Source organism: Oncorhynchus nerka, linkage group LG9a (assembly GCF_034236695.1).
Source record: "Oncorhynchus nerka isolate Pitt River linkage group LG9a, Oner_Uvic_2.0, whole genome shotgun sequence".
Lineage (NCBI taxonomy): Eukaryota > Metazoa > Chordata > Actinopteri > Salmoniformes > Salmonidae > Oncorhynchus > Oncorhynchus nerka.
In genome coordinates this window covers 2,333,610-2,351,642 of record NC_088404.1, presented here as the reverse complement: position 1 = coordinate 2,351,642, position 18,033 = coordinate 2,333,610, and the positions used below count along the sequence as shown (strand labels likewise).

General features: G+C 49.4%; 1 protein-coding gene across 2 annotated transcripts in view; it reads right to left on the bottom strand.

Moving 5' to 3' along the window:
* The window catches only part of eps8l2 (EPS8 signaling adaptor L2), a 125,528-nt gene that overhangs the window by 83,568 nt on the left and 23,927 nt on the right, over positions 1-18,033 (bottom strand). Inside the window, exons 2-3 of one of the 2 annotated variants that reach the window (XM_065022194.1) lie at positions 16,363-16,413; positions 11,724-11,770 (exon numbers count right to left, since the gene is read on the bottom strand). In XM_065022194.1, the coding sequence (XP_064878266.1) occupies positions 11,724-11,770; positions 16,363-16,397 (82 nt within the window). In that variant the 5' untranslated portion in view covers positions 16,398-16,413. Of the gene's footprint in view, positions 1-11,723; positions 11,941-16,362; positions 16,414-18,033 lie in introns of those variants that run through there. The other variant, XM_065022193.1, reaches the window with a different exon arrangement.

Sequence of the window (18,033 nt, the reverse complement as noted above, 5' to 3'; positions counted from 1 at the left end):
CCTCCCTGCTACAGAGACCACCACAGTGTTTATAGTGCTGTCTCTCCTCCCTGCTACAGAGACCACCACAGTGTTTATAGTGCTGTCTCTCTCTCCTCCCTGCTACAGAGACCACCACAGTGTTTATAGTGCTGTCTCTCTCTCCTCCCTGCTACAGAGACCACCACAGTGTTTATAGTGCTGTCTCTCTCTCCTCCCTGCTACAGAGACCACCACAGTGTTTATAGTGCTGTCTCTCTCTCCTCCCTGCTACAGAGACCACCACAGTGTTTATAGTGCTGTCTCTCTCTCCTCCCTGCTACAGAGACCACCACAGTGTTTATAGTGCTGTCTCTCCTCCCTGCTACAGAGACCACCACAGTGTTTATAGTGCTGTCTCTCTCTCCTCCCTGCTACAGAGACCACCACAGTGTTTATAGTGCTGTCTCTCTCTCCTCCCTGCTACAGAGACCACCACAGTGTTTATAGTGCTGTCTCTCTCTCCTCCCTGCTACAGAGACCACCACAGTGTTTATAGTGCTGTCTCTCTCTCCTCCCTGCTACAGAGACCACCACAGTGTTTATAGTGCTGTCTCTCTCTCCTCCCTGCTACAGAGACCACCACAGTGTTTATAGTGCTGTCTCTCTCTCCTCCCTGCTACAGAGACCACCACAGTGTTTATAGTGCTGTCTCTCCTCCCTGCTACAGAGACCACCACAGTGTTTATAGTGCTGTCTCTCTCTCCCCTGCTACAGAGACCACCACAGTGTTTATAGTGCTGTCTCTCTCTCCTCCCTGCTACAGAGACCACCACAGTGTTTATAGTGCTGTCTCTCTCTCCTCCCTGCTACAGAGACCACCACAGTGTTTATAGTGCTGTCTCTCTCTCCTCCCTGCTACAGAGACCACCACAGTGTTTATAGTGCTGTCTCTCTCTCCTCCCTGCTACAGAGACCACCACAGTGTTTATAGTGCTGTCTCTCTCTCCTCCCTGCTACAGAGACCACCACAGTGTTTATAGTGCTGTCTCTCTCTCCTCCCTGCTACAGAGACCACCACAGTGTTTATAGTGCTGTCTCTCTCCTCCCTGCTACAGAGACCACCACAGTGTTTATAGTGCTGTCTCTCTCTCCTCCCTGCTACAGAGACCACCACAGTGTTTATAGTGCTGTCTCTCTCTCCTCCCTGCTACAGAGACCACCACAGTGTTTATAGTGCTGTCTCTCTCTCCTCCCTGCTACAGAGACCACCACAGTGTTTATAGTGCTGTCTCTCTCTCCTCCCTGCTACAGAGACCACCACAGTGTTTATAGTGCTGTCTCTCCTCCCTGCTACAGAGACCACCACAGTGTTTATAGTGCTGTCTCTCTCTCCTCCCTGCTACAGAGACCACCACAGTGTTTATAGTGCTGTCTCTCTCTCCTCCCTGCTACAGAGACCACCACAGTGTTTATAGTGCTGTCTCTCTGTCCTCCCTGCTACAGAGACCACCACAGTGTTTATAGTGCTGTCTCTCTCCTCCCTGCTACAGAGACCACCACAGTGTTTATAGTGCTGTCTCTCTCTCCTCCCTGCTACAGAGACCACCACAGTGTTTATAGTGCTGTCTCTCTCTCCTCCCTGCTACAGAGACCACCACAGTGTTTATAGTGCTGTCTCTCTCTCCTCCCTGCTACAGAGACCACCACAGTGTTTATAGTGCTGTCTCTCTCTCCTCCCTGCTACAGAGACCACCACAGTGTTTATAGTGCTGTCTCTCTCTCCTCCCTGCTACAGAGACCACCACAGTGTTTATAGTGCTGTCCCTCTCTCCTCCCTGCTACAGAGACCACCACAGTGTTTATAGTGCTGTCTCTCTCTCCTCCCTGCTACAGAGACCACCACAGTGTTTATAGTGCTGTCTCTCTCTCCTCCCTGCTACAGAGACCACCACAGTGTTTATAGTGCTGTCTCTCTCTCCTCCCTGCTACAGAGACCACCACAGTGTTTATAGTGCTGTCTCTCTCTCCTCCCTGCTACAGAGACCACCACAGTGTTTATAGTGCTGTCTCTCTCTCCTCCCTGCTACAGAGACCACCACAGTGTTTATAGTGCTGTCTCTCTCTCCTCCCTGCTACAGAGACCACCACAGTGTTTATAGTGCTGTCTCTCTCTCCTCCCTACTACAGAGACCACCACAGTGTTTATAGTGCTGTCTCTCTCTCCTCCCTGCTACAGAGACCACCACAGTGTTTATAGTGCTGTCTCTCTCTCCTCCCTGCTACAGAGACCACCACAGTGTTTATAGTGCTGTCTCTCTCTCCTCCCTGCTACAGAGACCACCACAGTGTTTATAGTGCTGTCTCTCTCTCCTCCCTGCTACAGAGACCACCACAGTGTTTATAGTGCTGTCTCTCTCTCCTCCCTGCTACAGAGACCACCACAGTGTTTATAGTGCTGTCTCTCTCTCCTCCCTGCTACAGAGACCACCACAGTGTTTATAGTGCTGTCTCTCTCTCCTCCCTGCTACAGAGACCACCACAGTGTTTATAGTGCTGTCTCTCTCTCCTCCCTGCTACAGAGACCACCACAGTGTTTATAGTGCTGTCTCTCTCTCCTCCCTGCTACAGAGACCACCACAGTGTTTATAGTGCTGTCTCTCTCTCCTCCCTGCTACAGAGACCACCACAGTGTTTATAGTGCTGTCTCTCTCTCCTCCCTGCTACAGAGACCACCACAGTGTTTATAGTGCTGTCTCTCTCTCCTCCCTGCTACAGAGACCACCACAGTGTTTATAGTGCTGTCTCTCTCTCCTCCCTGCTACAGAGACCACCACAGTGTTTATAGTGCTGTCTCTCTCTCCTCCCTGCTACAGAGACCACCACAGTGTTTATAGTGCTGTCTCTCTCTCCTCCCTGCTACAGAGACCACCACAGTGTTTATAGTGCTGTCTCTCTCTCCTCCCTGCTACAGAGACCACCACAGTGTTTATAGTGCTGTCTCTCTCTCCTCCCTGCTACAGAGACCACCACAGTGTTTATAGTGCTGTCTCTCTCTCCTCCCTGCTACAGAGACCACCACAGTGTTTATAGTGCTGTCTCTCTCTCCTCCCTGCTACAGAGACCACCACAGTGTTTATAGTGCTGTCTCTCTCTCCTCCCTGCTACAGAGACCACCACAGTGTTTATAGTGCTGTCTCTCTCTCCTCCCTGCTACAGAGACCACCACAGTGTTTATAGTGCTGTCTCTCTCCTCCCTGCTACAGAGACCACCACAGTGTTTATAGTGCTGTCTCTCTCTCCTCCCTGCTACAGAGACCACCACAGTGTTTATAGTGCTGTCTCTCTCTCCTCCCTGCTACAGAGACCACCACAGTGTTTATAGTGCTGTCTCTCTCTCCTCCCTGCTACAGAGACCACCACAGTGTTTATAGTGCTGTCTCTCTCTCCTCCCTGCTACAGAGACCACCACAGTGTTTATAGTGCTGTCTCTCTCTCCTCCCTGCTACAGAGACCACCACAGTGTTTATAGTGCTGTCTCTCTCTCCTCCCTGCTACAGAGACCACCACAGTGTTTATAGTGCTGTCTCTCTCTCCTCCCTGCTACTGAGACCACCACAGTGTTTATAGTGCTGTCTCTCTCTCCTCCCTGCTACAGAGACCACCACAGTGTTTATAGTGCTGTCTCTCTCTCCTCCCTGCTACAGAGACCACCACAGTGTTTATAGTGCTGTCTCTCTCTCCTCCCTGCTACAGAGACCACCACAGTGTTTATAGTGCTGTCTCTCTCTCCTCCCTGCTACAGAGACCACCACAGTGTTTATAGTGCTGTCTCTCTCTCCTCCCTGCTACAGAGACCACCACAGTGTTTATAGTGCTGTCTCTCTCTCCTCCCTGCTACAGAGACCACCACAGTGTTTATAGTGCTGTCTCTCTCTCCTCCCTGCTACAGAGACCACCACAGTGTTTATAGTGCTGTCTCTCTCTCCTCCCTGCTACAGAGACCACCACAGTGTTTATAGTGCTGTCTCTCTCTCCTCCCTGCTACAGAGACCACCACAGTGTTTATAGTGCTGTCTCTCTCTCTTCCCTGCTACAGAGACCACCACAGTGTTTATAGTGCTGTCTCTCTCTCCTCCCTGCTAGAGAGACCACCACAGTGTTTATAGTGCTGTCTCTCTCTCCTCCCTGCTACAGAGACCACCACAGTGTTTATAGTGCTGTCTCTCTCTCCTCCCTGCTACAGAGACCACCACAGTGTTTATAGTGCTGTGTCTCTCCTCCCTGCTACAGAGACCACCACAGTGTTTATAGTGCTGTCTCTCCTCCCTCTCTGCCTCCCTGCTACAGAGACCACCACAGTGTTTATAGTGCTGTCTCTCTCTCCTCCCTGCTACAGAGACCACCACAGTGTTTATAGTGCTGTCTCTCCTCCCTGCTACAGAGACCACCACAGTGTTTATAGTGCTGTCTCTCTCTCCTCCCTGCTACAGAGACCACCACAGTGTTTATAGTGCTGTCTCTCTCTCCTCCCTGCTACAGAGACCACCACAGTGTTTATAGTGCTGTCTCTCTCTCCTCCCTGCTACAGAGACCACCACAGTGTTTACAGTGGTACAGAGTCAATGTGGAGGCTATATACAGGGTATTACGGTACAGAGTCAATGTGGAGGCTATATACAGGGGGTACCGGTACAGAGTCAATGTGGAGGCTATATACAGGGTATTACGGTACAGAGTCAATGTGGAGGCTATATACAGGGTGTTACGGTACAGAGTCATTGTGGAGGCTATATACAGGGGGTACTGGAACAGAGTCAATGTGGAGGCTATATACATGGTATTACGGTACAGAGTCGTTGTGGAGGCTATATACAGGGGGTATCGGTACAGAGTCAATGTGGAGGCTATATACAGGGGGTACCGATACAGAGTCAATGTGAAGGCTATATACAGGGGGTAACTGTACAGGGTCAGTGTAGAGGCTATATACAGGGTATTACGGTACAGAGTCAATGTGGAGACTATATACAGGGGGTACTGGTACAGAGTCAATGTGGAGGCTATATACAGGGGGTACCGGTACAGAGTCGATGTGGAGGCTATATACAGGGGGTACCGGTACAGAGTCAATGTGGAGGCTATATACAGGGTATTACGGTACAGAGTCAATGTGGAGGCTATATACAGGGTGTTACGGTACAGAGTCAATGTGGAGGCTATATACAGGGGGTACTGGAACAGAGTCAATGTGGAGGCTATATACAGGGGGTACCGATACAGAGTCAATGTGAAGGCTATATACAGGGGGTAACTGTACAGGGTCAGTGTAGAGGCTATATACAGGGTATTACGGTACAGAGTCAATGTGGAGACTATATACAGGGGGTACTGGTACAGAGTCAATGTGGAGGCTATATACAGGGGGTACCGGTACAGAGTCGATGTGGAGGCTATATACAGGGGGTACCGGTACAGAGTCAATGTGCGGGGTCACCGGTTAGTTTCTATAGCATATAATCACATGAATAAATTGGTTGGAAAACCAACTCCAACACCCTAACCTGTGACAGAAAAAAATGGATGAGGAGGACAAGAAAAAGAAACTCAAAACGGGGAATGTTTACTGGTTGCTCAGACGGGAAAGGGGAAGTCCGTAACTCGTGGTAAAACTGTAGACCAAGAGACCAGAGCTCCGCGTTATGACAAACAGATCATGTTAGAACACAGTCTTTTCCCCCGGGACCATTTGGAACAGCGAAATTAAATGTAGAATTTTGTTTATTTTTTTAATTGTAAAACTTTTAATACAGAAAAAAGTATCATGCAACCGTGAATCCTACTATCCTCTACTGTATATAGCCTCTCTACTGTATATAGCCTCTCTACTGTATATAGCCTCTCTACTGTATATAGCCTCTCTACTGTATATAGCCTCTCTACTGTATATAGCCTCTCTACTGTATATAACCTCTCTACTGTATATAGCCCCTCTACTGTATATAGCCTCTCTACTGTATATAGCCTCTCTACTGTATATAGCCTCTCTACTGTATATAGCCTCTCTACTGTATATAGCCTCTCTACTGTATATAGCCTCTCTACTGTATATATAGCCTCTCTACTGTATATAGCCTCTCTACTGTATATAGCCTCTCTACTGTATATAGCCTCTCTACTGTATATAGCCTCTCTACTGTATATAGCCCCTCTACTGTATATAACCTCTCTACTGTATATAGCCTCTCTACTGTATATAGCCTCTCTACTGTATATAGCCTCTCTACTGTATATAGCCCTCTACTGTATATAACCTCTCTACTGTATATAGCCTCTCTACTGTATATAGCCTCTCTACTGTATATAACCTCTCTACTGTATATAGCCTCTCTACTGTATGTAGCCTCTCTACTGTATATAGCCTCTCTACTGTATATAACCTCTCTACTGTATATAGCCTCTCTACTGTATATAGCCTCTCTACTGTATATAGCCTCTCTACTGTATATAACCTCTCTACTGTATATAGCCCCTCTACTGTATATAGCCTCTCTACTGTATATAGCCTCTCTACTGTATATAGCCTCTCTACTGTATATAGCCTCTCTACTGTATATAGCCCCTCTACTGTATATAGCCTCTCTACTGTATATAGCCTCTCTACTGTATATAGCCCCTCTACTGTATATAGCCTCTCTACTGTATATAGCCCCTCTACTGTATATAGCCTCTCTACTGTATATAGCCCCTCTACTGTATATAGCCTCTCTACTGTATATAGCCCCTCTACTGTATATAGCCTCTCTACTGTATATAGCCTCTCTACTGTATATAGCCTCTCTACTGTATATAGCCTCTCTACTGTATATAGCCTCTCTACTGTATATAGCCCCTCTACTGTATATAACCTCTCTACTGTATATAGCCCTCTACTGTATATAGCCTCTCTACTGTATATAGCCCCTCTACTGTATATAGCCTCTCTACTGTATATAGCCCCTCTACTGTATATAGCCTCTCTACTGTATATAGCCCTCTACTGTATATAGCCTCTCTACTGTCTATAGCCCCTCTACTGTATATAGCCTCTCTACTGTATATAGCCTCTCTACTGTATATAGCCTCTCTACTGTATATAGCCTCTCTACTGTATATAGTCTCTCTACTGTATATAGTCTCTCTACTGTATATAACCTCTCTACTGTATATAGCCCCTCTACTGTATATAGCCCCTCTACTGTATATAGCCTCTCTACTGTATATAGCCTCTCTACTGTATATAGCCTCTCTACTGTATATAACCTCCCTACTGTATATAGCCTCTCTACTGTATATAGCCTCTCTACTGTATATAGCCTCTCTACTGTATATAGCCTCTCTACTGTATATAGTCTCTCTACTGTATATAACCTCTCTACTGTATATAGCCTCTCTACTGTATATAACCCCTCTACTGTATATAGCCCCTCTACTGTATATAGCCTCTCTACTGTATATAGCCTCTCTACTGTATATAACCTCTCTACTGTATATAGCTCTCTCTACTGTATATAGCCTCTCTACTGTATATAGCCTCTCTACTGTATATAGCCCCTCTACTGTATATAGCCTCTCTACTGTATATAGCCTCTCTACTGTATATAGCCTCTCTACTGTATATAGCCTCTCTACTGTATATAGCCTCTCTACTGTATATAGCCTCTCTACTGTATATAGCCTCTCTACTGTATATAGCCTCTCTACTGTATATAGCCTCTCTACTGTATATAGCCTCTCTACTGTATGTAGCCCCTCTACTGTATATAGCCTCTACTGTATACGCCTGGTTTATTTATTAGTTATGAAAAGAATTCAAGGCTCCCTTTTCTTATTTCTTTTTTTTTTTTACTAAAATGCTTTGATTGCATTTCAACTCATGAATCACTGGTATGCTGTGTGATGACATGAATCACTGGTATGCTGTGTGATGACATGATGACTGGTATGCTGTGTGATGACATGAATCACTGGTATGCTGTGTGATGACATGATGACTGGTATGCTGTTTGATGACATGAATCACTGGTATGCTGTGTGATGACATGAATCACTGGTATGCTGTGTGATGACATGATGACTGGTATGCTGTTTGATGACATGAATCACTGGTATGCTGTGTGATGACATGAATCACTGGTATGCTGTGTGATGACATGATGACTGGTATGCTGTGTGATGACATGAATCACTGGTATGCTGTGTGATGACATGATGACTGGTATGCTGTTTGATGACATGAATCACTGGTATGCTGTGTGATGACATGAATCACTGGTATGCTGTGTGATGACAAGAATCACTGGTATGATGTGTGATGACATGAATGACTGGTATGCTGTGTGATGACATGAATGACTGGTATGCTGTGTGATGGCATGAATCACTGGTATGCTGTGTGATGGCATGAATCACTGGTATGCTGTGTGATGACATGAATGACTGGTATGATGTGTGATGACATGAATCACTGGTATGCTGTGTGATGACATGATGACTGGTATGCTGTGTGATGACATGAATCACTGGTATGATGTGTGATGGCATGAATCACTGGTATGCTGTGTGATGACATGAATCACTGGTATGCTGTGTGATGGCATGAATCACTGGTATGTTGTGTGATGACATGAATCACTGGTATGCTGTGTGATGGCATGAATCACTGGTATGCTGTGTGATGACATGAATGACTGGTATGCTGTGTGATGGCATGAATGAATGATTAATGCAGTAGCCTACTGTATATATTGAAATCTAGGCCTAAGTTACTGTATTAACAGAAGCTACACAGGAAGCTCTCTCAGGCCGACAGCTGGTTATACAAAGGTTCTATACTAAACAGAATGATAACGTCATGACTGATGATTATAACGATGCCCATAATAACATTAAGAAGTAGACGCAGAAGAGGAAGTGTATAGGAGTGAGAGCTGCGTGTCCTACAGTACGATGTGACCAACAGGTGCTGTTGCAGTACAATATTATAACGCAACAGTGTAAACAACACTAAATACATTATACGTAATCCCAGAGAGTCTAATGAGAGGGGGGGATAAGCCTTGGTTACAAGCAAAGATTAGAAACAGAGGAATTTGTGAAATTGTTTAATCCGACATGTTGTGGTTGTTGGTGCTCAGGGAATCAGTCGGCTATCAAACAAACACAGGCAACAAGCAGGATCTGTCTTATTTCTGTAGATATACAGAAATATATTTATAATTGATTTGTATACAGAGCATTCAGAAAGTATTCATACACCTGGACACATTACGGCCTTATTCTAAAATGTTTTCCCTCATCAATCTACACACAATACCCCACGATGACATCACAATACCCCACGATGACATCACAATACCCCACGATGACATCACAATACCCCACGATGACATCACAATACCCCACGATGACATCACAATACCCCACGATGACATCACAATACCCCACGATGACATCACAATACCCCACGATGACATCACAATACCCCATGATGACATCACAATACCCCACGATGACATCACAATACCCCACGATGACATCACAATACCCCACGATGACATCACAATACCCCACGATGACAAAGTGAAAACATGTTTTTAGACATTTTTTGCAAATGTATAAAAACTAAAAACAGAAAAAGTACTCAGACCCTTTTGCTATGAGACTCTAAATCAAGGTCAGGGGCATCCTGTTTCTATTGATCATTCTTGATCAATCTGTCATGACTTCAAATGATTGGACACGATTTGGAAAGTCAGTTAAGAACAAATTCTTATTTACAACCCCGGCCAAACCCAGACGACGCTGGGCCAATTGTGCATCGCCCTTTGGGACTCCCAATCATGGATGGTTGTGATACATCTTAGAATTGAACCAGGGTCTGTAGTGACGCCTCTAGCACTGAGATGCACTGCCAGGGCTTCCTGACAGTTCAGGTCTGGTGTGGTCTGGTAGAACAGCCGGGGCTTCCTGATAGTTCAGGTCTGGTCTGGTCTGATAGAACAGCCAGGGCTTCCTGACAGTTCAGGTCTGGTCTGGTTTGGTCTGATAGAACAGCCAGGGCTTCCTGATAGTTCTGGTCTGGTCTGGTCTGATAGAACAGCCAGGGCTTCCTGACAGTTCAGGTCTGGTCTGGTTTGGTCTGATAGAACAGCCAGGGCTTCCTGATAGTTCTGGTCTGGTCTGGTCTGATAGAACAGCCAGGGCTTCCTGACAGTTCAGGTCTGGTCTGGTCTGGTCTGATAGAACAGCCAGGGCTTCCTGACAGTTCAGGTCTGGTCTGGTCTGATAGAACAGCCAGGGCTTCCTGATAGTTCAGGTCTGGTCTGGTCAGATAGAACTGCCAGGGCTTCCTGACAGTTCAGGTCTCGGCTGGTCTGGTCTGGTCTGGTCTGATAGAACAGCCAGGGCTTCCTGACAGTTCAGTTCAGGTCTGGTCTGGTCTGGTAGAACAGCCAGGGCTTCCTGACAGTTCAGTTCAGGTCTGGTTTGGTCTGATAGAACAGCCAGGGCTTCCTGACAGTTCAGGTCTGGTCTGGTCTGATAGAACAGCCAGGGCTTCCTGATAGTTCAGGTCTGGTCTGGTCTGGTCTGGTCTGATAGAACAGCCAGGGCTTCCTGACAGTTCAGGTCAGGTCTGGTCTGGTCTGATAGAACAGCCAGGGCTTCCTGACAGTTCAGTTCAGGTCTGGTCTGGTCTGGTAGAACAGCCAGGGCTTCCTGACAGTTCAGGTCTGGTCTGGTCTGATAGAACAGCCAGGGCTTCCTGACAGTTCAGTTCAGGTCTGGTCTGGTCTGGTAGAACAGCCAGGGCTTCCTGACAGTTCAGTTCAGGTCTGGTTTGGTCTGATAGAACAGCCAGGGCTTCCTGACAGTTCAGGTCTGGTCTGGTCTGGTCTGATAGAACAGCCAGGGCTTCCTGATAGTTCAGGTCTGGTCTGGTCTGGTCTGATAGAACAGCCAGGGCTTCCTGATAGTTCAGGTCAGGTCTGGTCTGGTCTGATAGAACAGCCAGGGCTTCCTGACAGTTATCTAGTTAGTGGATGGACCATTCTTATGATTCCACTCAACAATGCTGGGTAGATCTGTACATTTACACAGTTTTTAATGGAGATTTTTTTTGGGCGGCAATTTAAATCATTAACAATCAGTAATCTTATAAATGAACTAATAAATAAAAGGACATTTCTGGAATCTGTTCCAAACCAAACCCTTACCAGGTATTTGACTCATACTCTCATATTAATGCTAAGGCCACAGGTAAGATCACATGCTGAAGAGTAACTATATAAGTGTATAAATACACTTATCATAAAACACTGCAGTTCACACACACACACACACACACACGACATAGTAAACCCCTCCATGTCTTAGCATAAACACACGTACGACATAGTAAACCCCTCCATGTCTTAGCATAAACACACGTGCACACACACACACACACACACACACACACACACACACACGACATAGTAAACCCCTCCATGTCTTAGCATAAACACACGTGCACACACACACACACACACACACACACACACACACACACACACACACACACACACACGACATAGTAAACCCCTCCATGTCTTAGCATAAACACACGTGCACACACACACACACACACACACACACACACACACACACACACACGACATAGTAAACCCCTCCATGTCTTAGCATAAACACACGTGCACACAAACATGCTCCGGTCCATATCTTACCGTATAGAGCCTTGGCGCCCATCTTGCTGTCAGATCTGGCCACCCCACTGCAGAGAGAGGAAGAGCAGAAGGAGGATGAGGAGTTACCAGGGTTACGTTGTCTGCCCTTCATCGCTTCAAACTTGTTTCTCCAGCTCTTCCTAATATCAGTATCACAATGTGCTACAAACACTATCTATTCCTAATCAGTCTGATACAGCCAGAGAGTGTCCCAGCTAGCAGAATGGACAGCACTGGAAGACTGTCTGATATACTGACCAGATGGCCCAGAGAGAGCGCGGGGGGGGAGAGGGGACTTGGAGAGAGAGGGGGAAGTGTGGGAGTGGACTTGGAGAGAGAGAGGGAGAGAGAGAGAGAGGGGAAGTGTGAGAGGGGACTTGGAGAGAGAGAGAGAGAGAGAGGGGAAGTGTGGGAGGGGACTTGGAGAGAGAGAGAGAGGGGAAGTGTGGGAGGGGACTTGGAGAGAGAGAGAGAGAGGGGAAGTGTGGGAGGGGACTTGGAGAGAGAGAGAGAGAGGGAAGTGTGGGAGGGGACTTGGGAGAGAGAGGGGAAGTGTGGGAGGGACTTTGGAGAGAGAGAGAGAGGGGAAGTGTGGGAGGAGACTTGGAGAGAGAGAGAGAGAGAGAGGGGAAGTGTGGAGGGGACTTGAGAGAGAGAGAGGGGACTTTGGAGAGAGAGGACTTGGAGAGAGAGAGAGAGGGGACTTTGGAGAGGGACTTGGAGAGAGATAGGGAGAGAGAGGGGAAGTGTGGTAGGGGACTTGGAGAGAGAGAGAGAGGGGAAGTGTGGGAGGGGACTTGGAGAGAGAGAGAGGGGGAAGTGTGGGAGGGTACTTTGGAGGAGAGAGAGAGGGGAGTGTGGGAGGAGACTTGGGAGAGAGAGAGAGAGAGAGAGAGAGGGAGAGAGAGAGGGGACTTTGGAGAGAGAGGACATGGAGAGAGAGAGGGAAAGTGTGGGAGGGGACTTGGAGAGAGAGAGAGGGGAAGTGTGGGAGGGGACTTGGAGAGAGAGAGAGAGAGAGGGGAAGTGTGGGAGGGACTTGAGAGAGAGAGAAGAGGGGAAGTGTGGGAGGGGACTTGGAGAGAGAGAGAGAGGGGAAGTGTGGGAGGGGACTTGAGAGAGAGAGAGAGAGAGGGGAAGTGTGGGAGGGGACTTGAGAGAGAGAGAGAGAGAGAGGGGAAGTGTGGGAGGGGACTTGGAGAGAGAGAGAGGGGAAGTGTGGGAGGGGACTTGGAGAGAGAGAGAGAGAGGGAAGTGTGGGAGGGGACTTGGAGAGAGAGAGGGGAAGTGTGGGAGGGGACTTGGAGAGAGAGAGAGAGGGAAGTGTGGGAGGGGACTTGGAGAGAGAGAGAGAGAGGGGAAGTGTGGGAGGGGACTTGGAGAGAGAGAGAGAGAGAGGAGAAGTGTGGGGGGGACTTGAGAGAGAGAGGGGACTTTGGAGAGAGAGGACTTGAGAGAGGGGACTTTGGAGAGAGAGGACTTGGAGAGAGATAGGGAGAGAGAGGGGAAGTGTGGTAGGGGACTTGGAGAGAGAGAGAGAGGGGAAGTGTGGGAGGGGACTTGGAGAGAGAGGGGAAGTGTGGGAGGGTACTTTGGAGGAGAGAGAGGGAAGTGTGGGAGGAGACTTGAGAGAGAGAGAGAGAGAGAGGGAGAGAGAGAGGGGAAGTGTGGGAGGGTACTTGGAGAGAGAGAGAGAGAGGGGAAGTGTGGGAGGGGACTTGAGAGAGAGAGAGAGAGGGGAAGTGTGGGAGGGGACTTGGAGAGAGAGGGGGAGTGTGGGAGGGACTTGGAGAGAGAGAGAGAGAGAGAGAGAGAGAGAGGGGAAGTGTGGGAGGGGACTTGGAGAGAGAGAGAGAGGGGAAGTGTGGGAGGGGACTTGGAGAGAGAGGGGAGGGAAGTGTGGGAGTGGACTTTGAGAGAGAGCGGAAGTGTGGGAGTGGACTTGGAGAGAGGGGGAAGTGTGGGAGTGGACTTGGAGAGAGAGGGAAGTGTGGGAGTGGACTTGGAGAGAGAGAGGGGAAGTGTGGGAGGGGACTTGGAGAGAGAGAGAGAGAGGGGAAGTGTGGGAGGGGACTTGGAGAGAGAGAGAGAGAGAGAGAGAGAGAGAGGGGGACTTTGGAGAGAGAGGACTTGAGAGAGAGAGGGAAAGTGTGGGAGGGGACTTGAGAGAGAGAGAGAGAGAGGGAAGTGTGGGAGGGGACTTGGAGAGAGAGAGAGAGAGGGGAAGTGTGGGAGGGGACTTGGAGAGAGAGAGAGAGAGGGGAAGTGTGGGAGGGGACTTGGAGAGAGAGAGAGAGAGGGGAAGTGTGGGAGGGGACTTGGAGAGAGAGAGAGAGAGGGGAAGTGTGGAGGGGACTTGGAGAGAGAGAGAGAGAGGGGAAGTGTGGGAGGGGACTTGAGAGAGAGAGAGAGGGGACTTTGGAGAGAGAGGACTTGGAGAGAGAGAGAGAGGGGACTTTGGAGAGAGAGGACTAGGAGAGAGAGAGAGAGGGGACTTTGGAGAGAGAGGACTTGGAGAGAGATAGGGAGAGAGAGGGGAAGTGTGGGAGAGGACTTGGAGAGAGAGGGGGGAAGTGTGGGAGGGTACTTTGGAGGGAGAGAGAGAGAGGGGAAGTGTGGGAGGAGACTTGAGAGAGAGAGAGAGAGAGAGAGAGGGAGAGAGAGAGGGGACTTTGGAGAGAGAGGACTTGGAGAGAGAGAGGGAAAGTGTGGGAGGGGACTTGGAGAGAGAGAGAGAGAGAGGGGAAGTGTGGGAGGGGACTTGGAAAGAGAGGGGGAAGTGTGGGAGGGGACTTGGAGAGAGAGGGGGAGTGTGGGAGGGTACTTTGGAGGGAGAGAGAGAGAGGGGAAGTGTGGGAGGGGACTTGGAGAGAGAGAGAGAGAGAGGGGAAGTGTGGGAGGGGACTTGGAAAGAGAGGGGGAAGTGTGGGAGGGGACTTGGAGAGAGAGGGGGAGTGTGGGAGGGTACTTGGAGGGAGAGAGAGAGAGAGAGAGAGAGAGAGAGAGAGAGTGAGGGGAAGTGTGGGGGACTTGGAGAGAGAGAGAGAGAGAGAGGGGAAGTGTGGGAGGGGACTTGGAGAGAGAGGGGGAAGTGTGGGAGTGGACTTTGAGAGAGAGAGAGCGGAAGTGTGGGAGTGGACTTGGAGAGAGAGGGGGAAGTGTGGGAGTGGACTTGGAGAGAGAGAGGGAAGTGTGGGAGTGGACTTGGAGAGAGAGAGGGGAAGTGTGGGAGTGGACTTGGAGAGAGAGGGGGAAGTGTGGAAGTGGACTTGGAGAGAGAGGGGGAAGTGTGGGAGTGGACTTGGAGAGAGAGGGGGAAGTGTGGGAGTGGACTTTGGAGAGAGAGAGTGCAAGACAGAGGAAGAGAGAGGGAGAGAGAGAGGGGGTGGGTACAGACAAAGAAGGAGAGAGAGAGAAAGAGAGAGGGAGAGCGAGAGAGAGAGGTACAGACAAAGAGGGAGAGAGAGACAGAGAGGCCCCTAGACCCCTAGTCTACTAGAGCCCTAGTGTACCAGATACCTAGTCTACCAGAACCCTAGTCTACCAGAACCTAGTCTACCAGAACCCTAGTCTACCAGAACCCTAGTCTACCAGAACCCTAGTCTACTGTCTCTCTGCTGCAGGCTCTCTCCCTGTCCCTCTGCTGCAGGCTCTCTCCCTGTCCCTCTGCTGCAGGCTCTCTCTCTCTGTCCCTCTGCTGCAGGCTCTCTCTCTCTGTCCCTCTGCTGCAGGCTCTCTCTCTCTGTCCCTCTGCTGCAGGCTCTCTCTCTCTGTCCCTCTGCTGCAGGCTCTCTCTCTCTGTCCCTCTGCTGCAGGCTCTCTCTCCCTGTCCCTCTGCTGCAGGCTCTCTCTCTCTGTCCCTCTGCTGCAGGCTCTCTCTCCCTGTCCCTCTGCTGCAGGCACTCTCCCTGTCCCTCTGCTGCAGGCTCTCTCTCCCTGTCCCTCTGCTGCAGGCTCTCTCCCTGTCCCTCTGCTGCAGGCTCTCTCCCTGTCCCTCTGCTGCAGGCTCTCTCCCTGTCCCTCTGCTGCAGGCTCTCTCCCTGTCCCTCTGCTGCAGGCTCTCTCCCTGTCCCTCTGCTGCAGGCTCTCTCCCTGTCCCTCTGCTGCAGGCTCTCTCCCTGTCCCTCTGCTGCAGGCTCTCTCCCTGTCCCTCTGCTGCAGGCTCTCTCCCTGTCCCTCTGCTGCAGGCTCTCTCCCTGTCCCTCTGCTGCAGGCTCTCTCCCTGTCCCTCTGCTGCAGGCTCTCTCCCTGTCCCTCTGCTGCAGGCTCTCTCTCTCTGTCCCTCTGCTGCAGGCTCTCTCTCTCTGTCCCTCTGCTGCAGGCTCTCTCTCTCTGTCCCTCTGCTGCAGGCTCTCTCTCTCTGTCCCTCTGCTGCAGGCTCTCTCTCTCTGTCCCTCTGCTGCAGGCTCTCTCTCTCTGTCCCTCTGCTGCAGGCTCTCTCTCTCTGTCCCTCTGCTGCAGGCTCTCTCTCTCTGTCCCTCTGCTGCAGGCTCTCTCTCTCTGTCCCTCTGCTGCAGGCTCTCTCTCTCTGTCCCTCTGCTGCAGGCTCTCTCTCTGTCCCTCTGCTGCAGGCGCTCTCTCTGTCCCTCTGTAGCAGACATATGGCAATTCCACGTCCTAGTGTGTTTGTGCTACTCACTTGGCTTGCCTCATCGGAGGTCCCATGTTATTCATGCTTTAACACATCCACCTGGAAGCCAGAGAAAGAGAGGGAGAGAGAAAGCAGGAGAAAAGAGATTGACATGAAATGACATCGTGTTTTTCTCCCAACCTCAGCATGTTTCCCACCAGGGCTCCTCTATACTTGATTAATTTTGAACCATCTGTTGACTAACAACTGTCATATATAGAGTACAGTGGTGGAAAAGAGAGAGAGAGAATTGTGATGGTGATTCTCTATTTTCTATGTTGAGAAACCCCTCCGCCCGAGGGGGTTCTGAACAGGCTCCTACGTCGCGACGTCCCCTGGATGCCCATCTGCTAGCCACGGAACGCTAGCTGTCTAGAGCATATCGGACAGTTAGCTGAAGAGGTCCATCAGCCAATTTTCTTGGGCTACAATATCTATTTTGCCAATTGGCCTGGACCCTTTTAATACACTGGGCCCTGCCGATCCATCACGACTGGTTTGCCAACGTAACCGCCCGAGGGGGCTTCAACTGACTCCTCCGTCGAGGCCCTTCTGCTATCCCCGGCCCGCTAGCTGTCTGAATCACCGTGTCTCCAGCCCGCCTAGCTACTCACTAGAGCCCATGATCACTTGGCTACGCATACCTCTCCCTAATGTCAATATGCCTTGTCCATTGTTGTTTTGGTTAGTGATTGTCTTGTTTAACTTTAGAGCCTCCAGCCCTGCTCAATATGCCTTAGCTAGCCCTTTTGTTCCACCTCCCACACATGCGGTGACCTCACCTGCTTTAAATGGTATCTCTAGAAACAATACCTCTCTCATTGTCACTTAATGCCTAGGTTTACCTCCACTGTATTCACATCCTACCATACCCTGGTCTGTACATTATACCTTGAATCTATTCTACCGTGCCCAGAAACCTGCTCCTTTTACTCTGTGTTCCGAACGCACTAGACAACCAGTTGTTATAGCCTTTAGCCGTACCCTTATCCGACTTCTCCTCTGTTCCTCTGGTGATGTGGAGGTGAATCCAGGCCCTGCAGTGCCTAGCTCCACTCCCATTCCCCAGGCGCTCTCATTTGTTGACTTCTGCAGGCGTAAAAGCCTTGGTTTCATGCATGTTAACATTAGAAGCCTACTCCCTAAGTTTGTTTTATTCACTGCTTTAGCACACTCTGCCAACCCGGATGTTCTAGCTGTGTCTGAATCCTGGCTTAGGAAGACCACCAAAAATTCTGAAATGTACATCCCTAACTATAACATTTTCCAACAAGATAGAACTGCCAAAGGGGGCGGAGTTGCAATCTGCCTTCAGAGTTCTGTCATACTATCCAGGTCTGTGCCCCACATCACTGTCAAACACTCCCTAAAACACTTCAGCGAGCAGGCCTTTCTAATCGACCTGGCCTGGGTATCCTGGAAGGATATTGACCTCATCCCGTCAGTAGCGGATGCCTAGGTATTCCTTAAAAGTGCTAACCTCACCATCTTAAATTACGCCCCATTCAAAAACAATGTAGAACCAGGAACAGATCGGCACAAAAACATCCTGTGGCGTTCTGCATTAGCATCGAAGAGCCCCTGTGATATGCAACTTTTCAGGGAAGTTAGGAACCAATATACACTGGCAGTTAGAAAAGCTAAGGCCAGCTTTTTCAAACAGAAATTTGCAATCTGTAG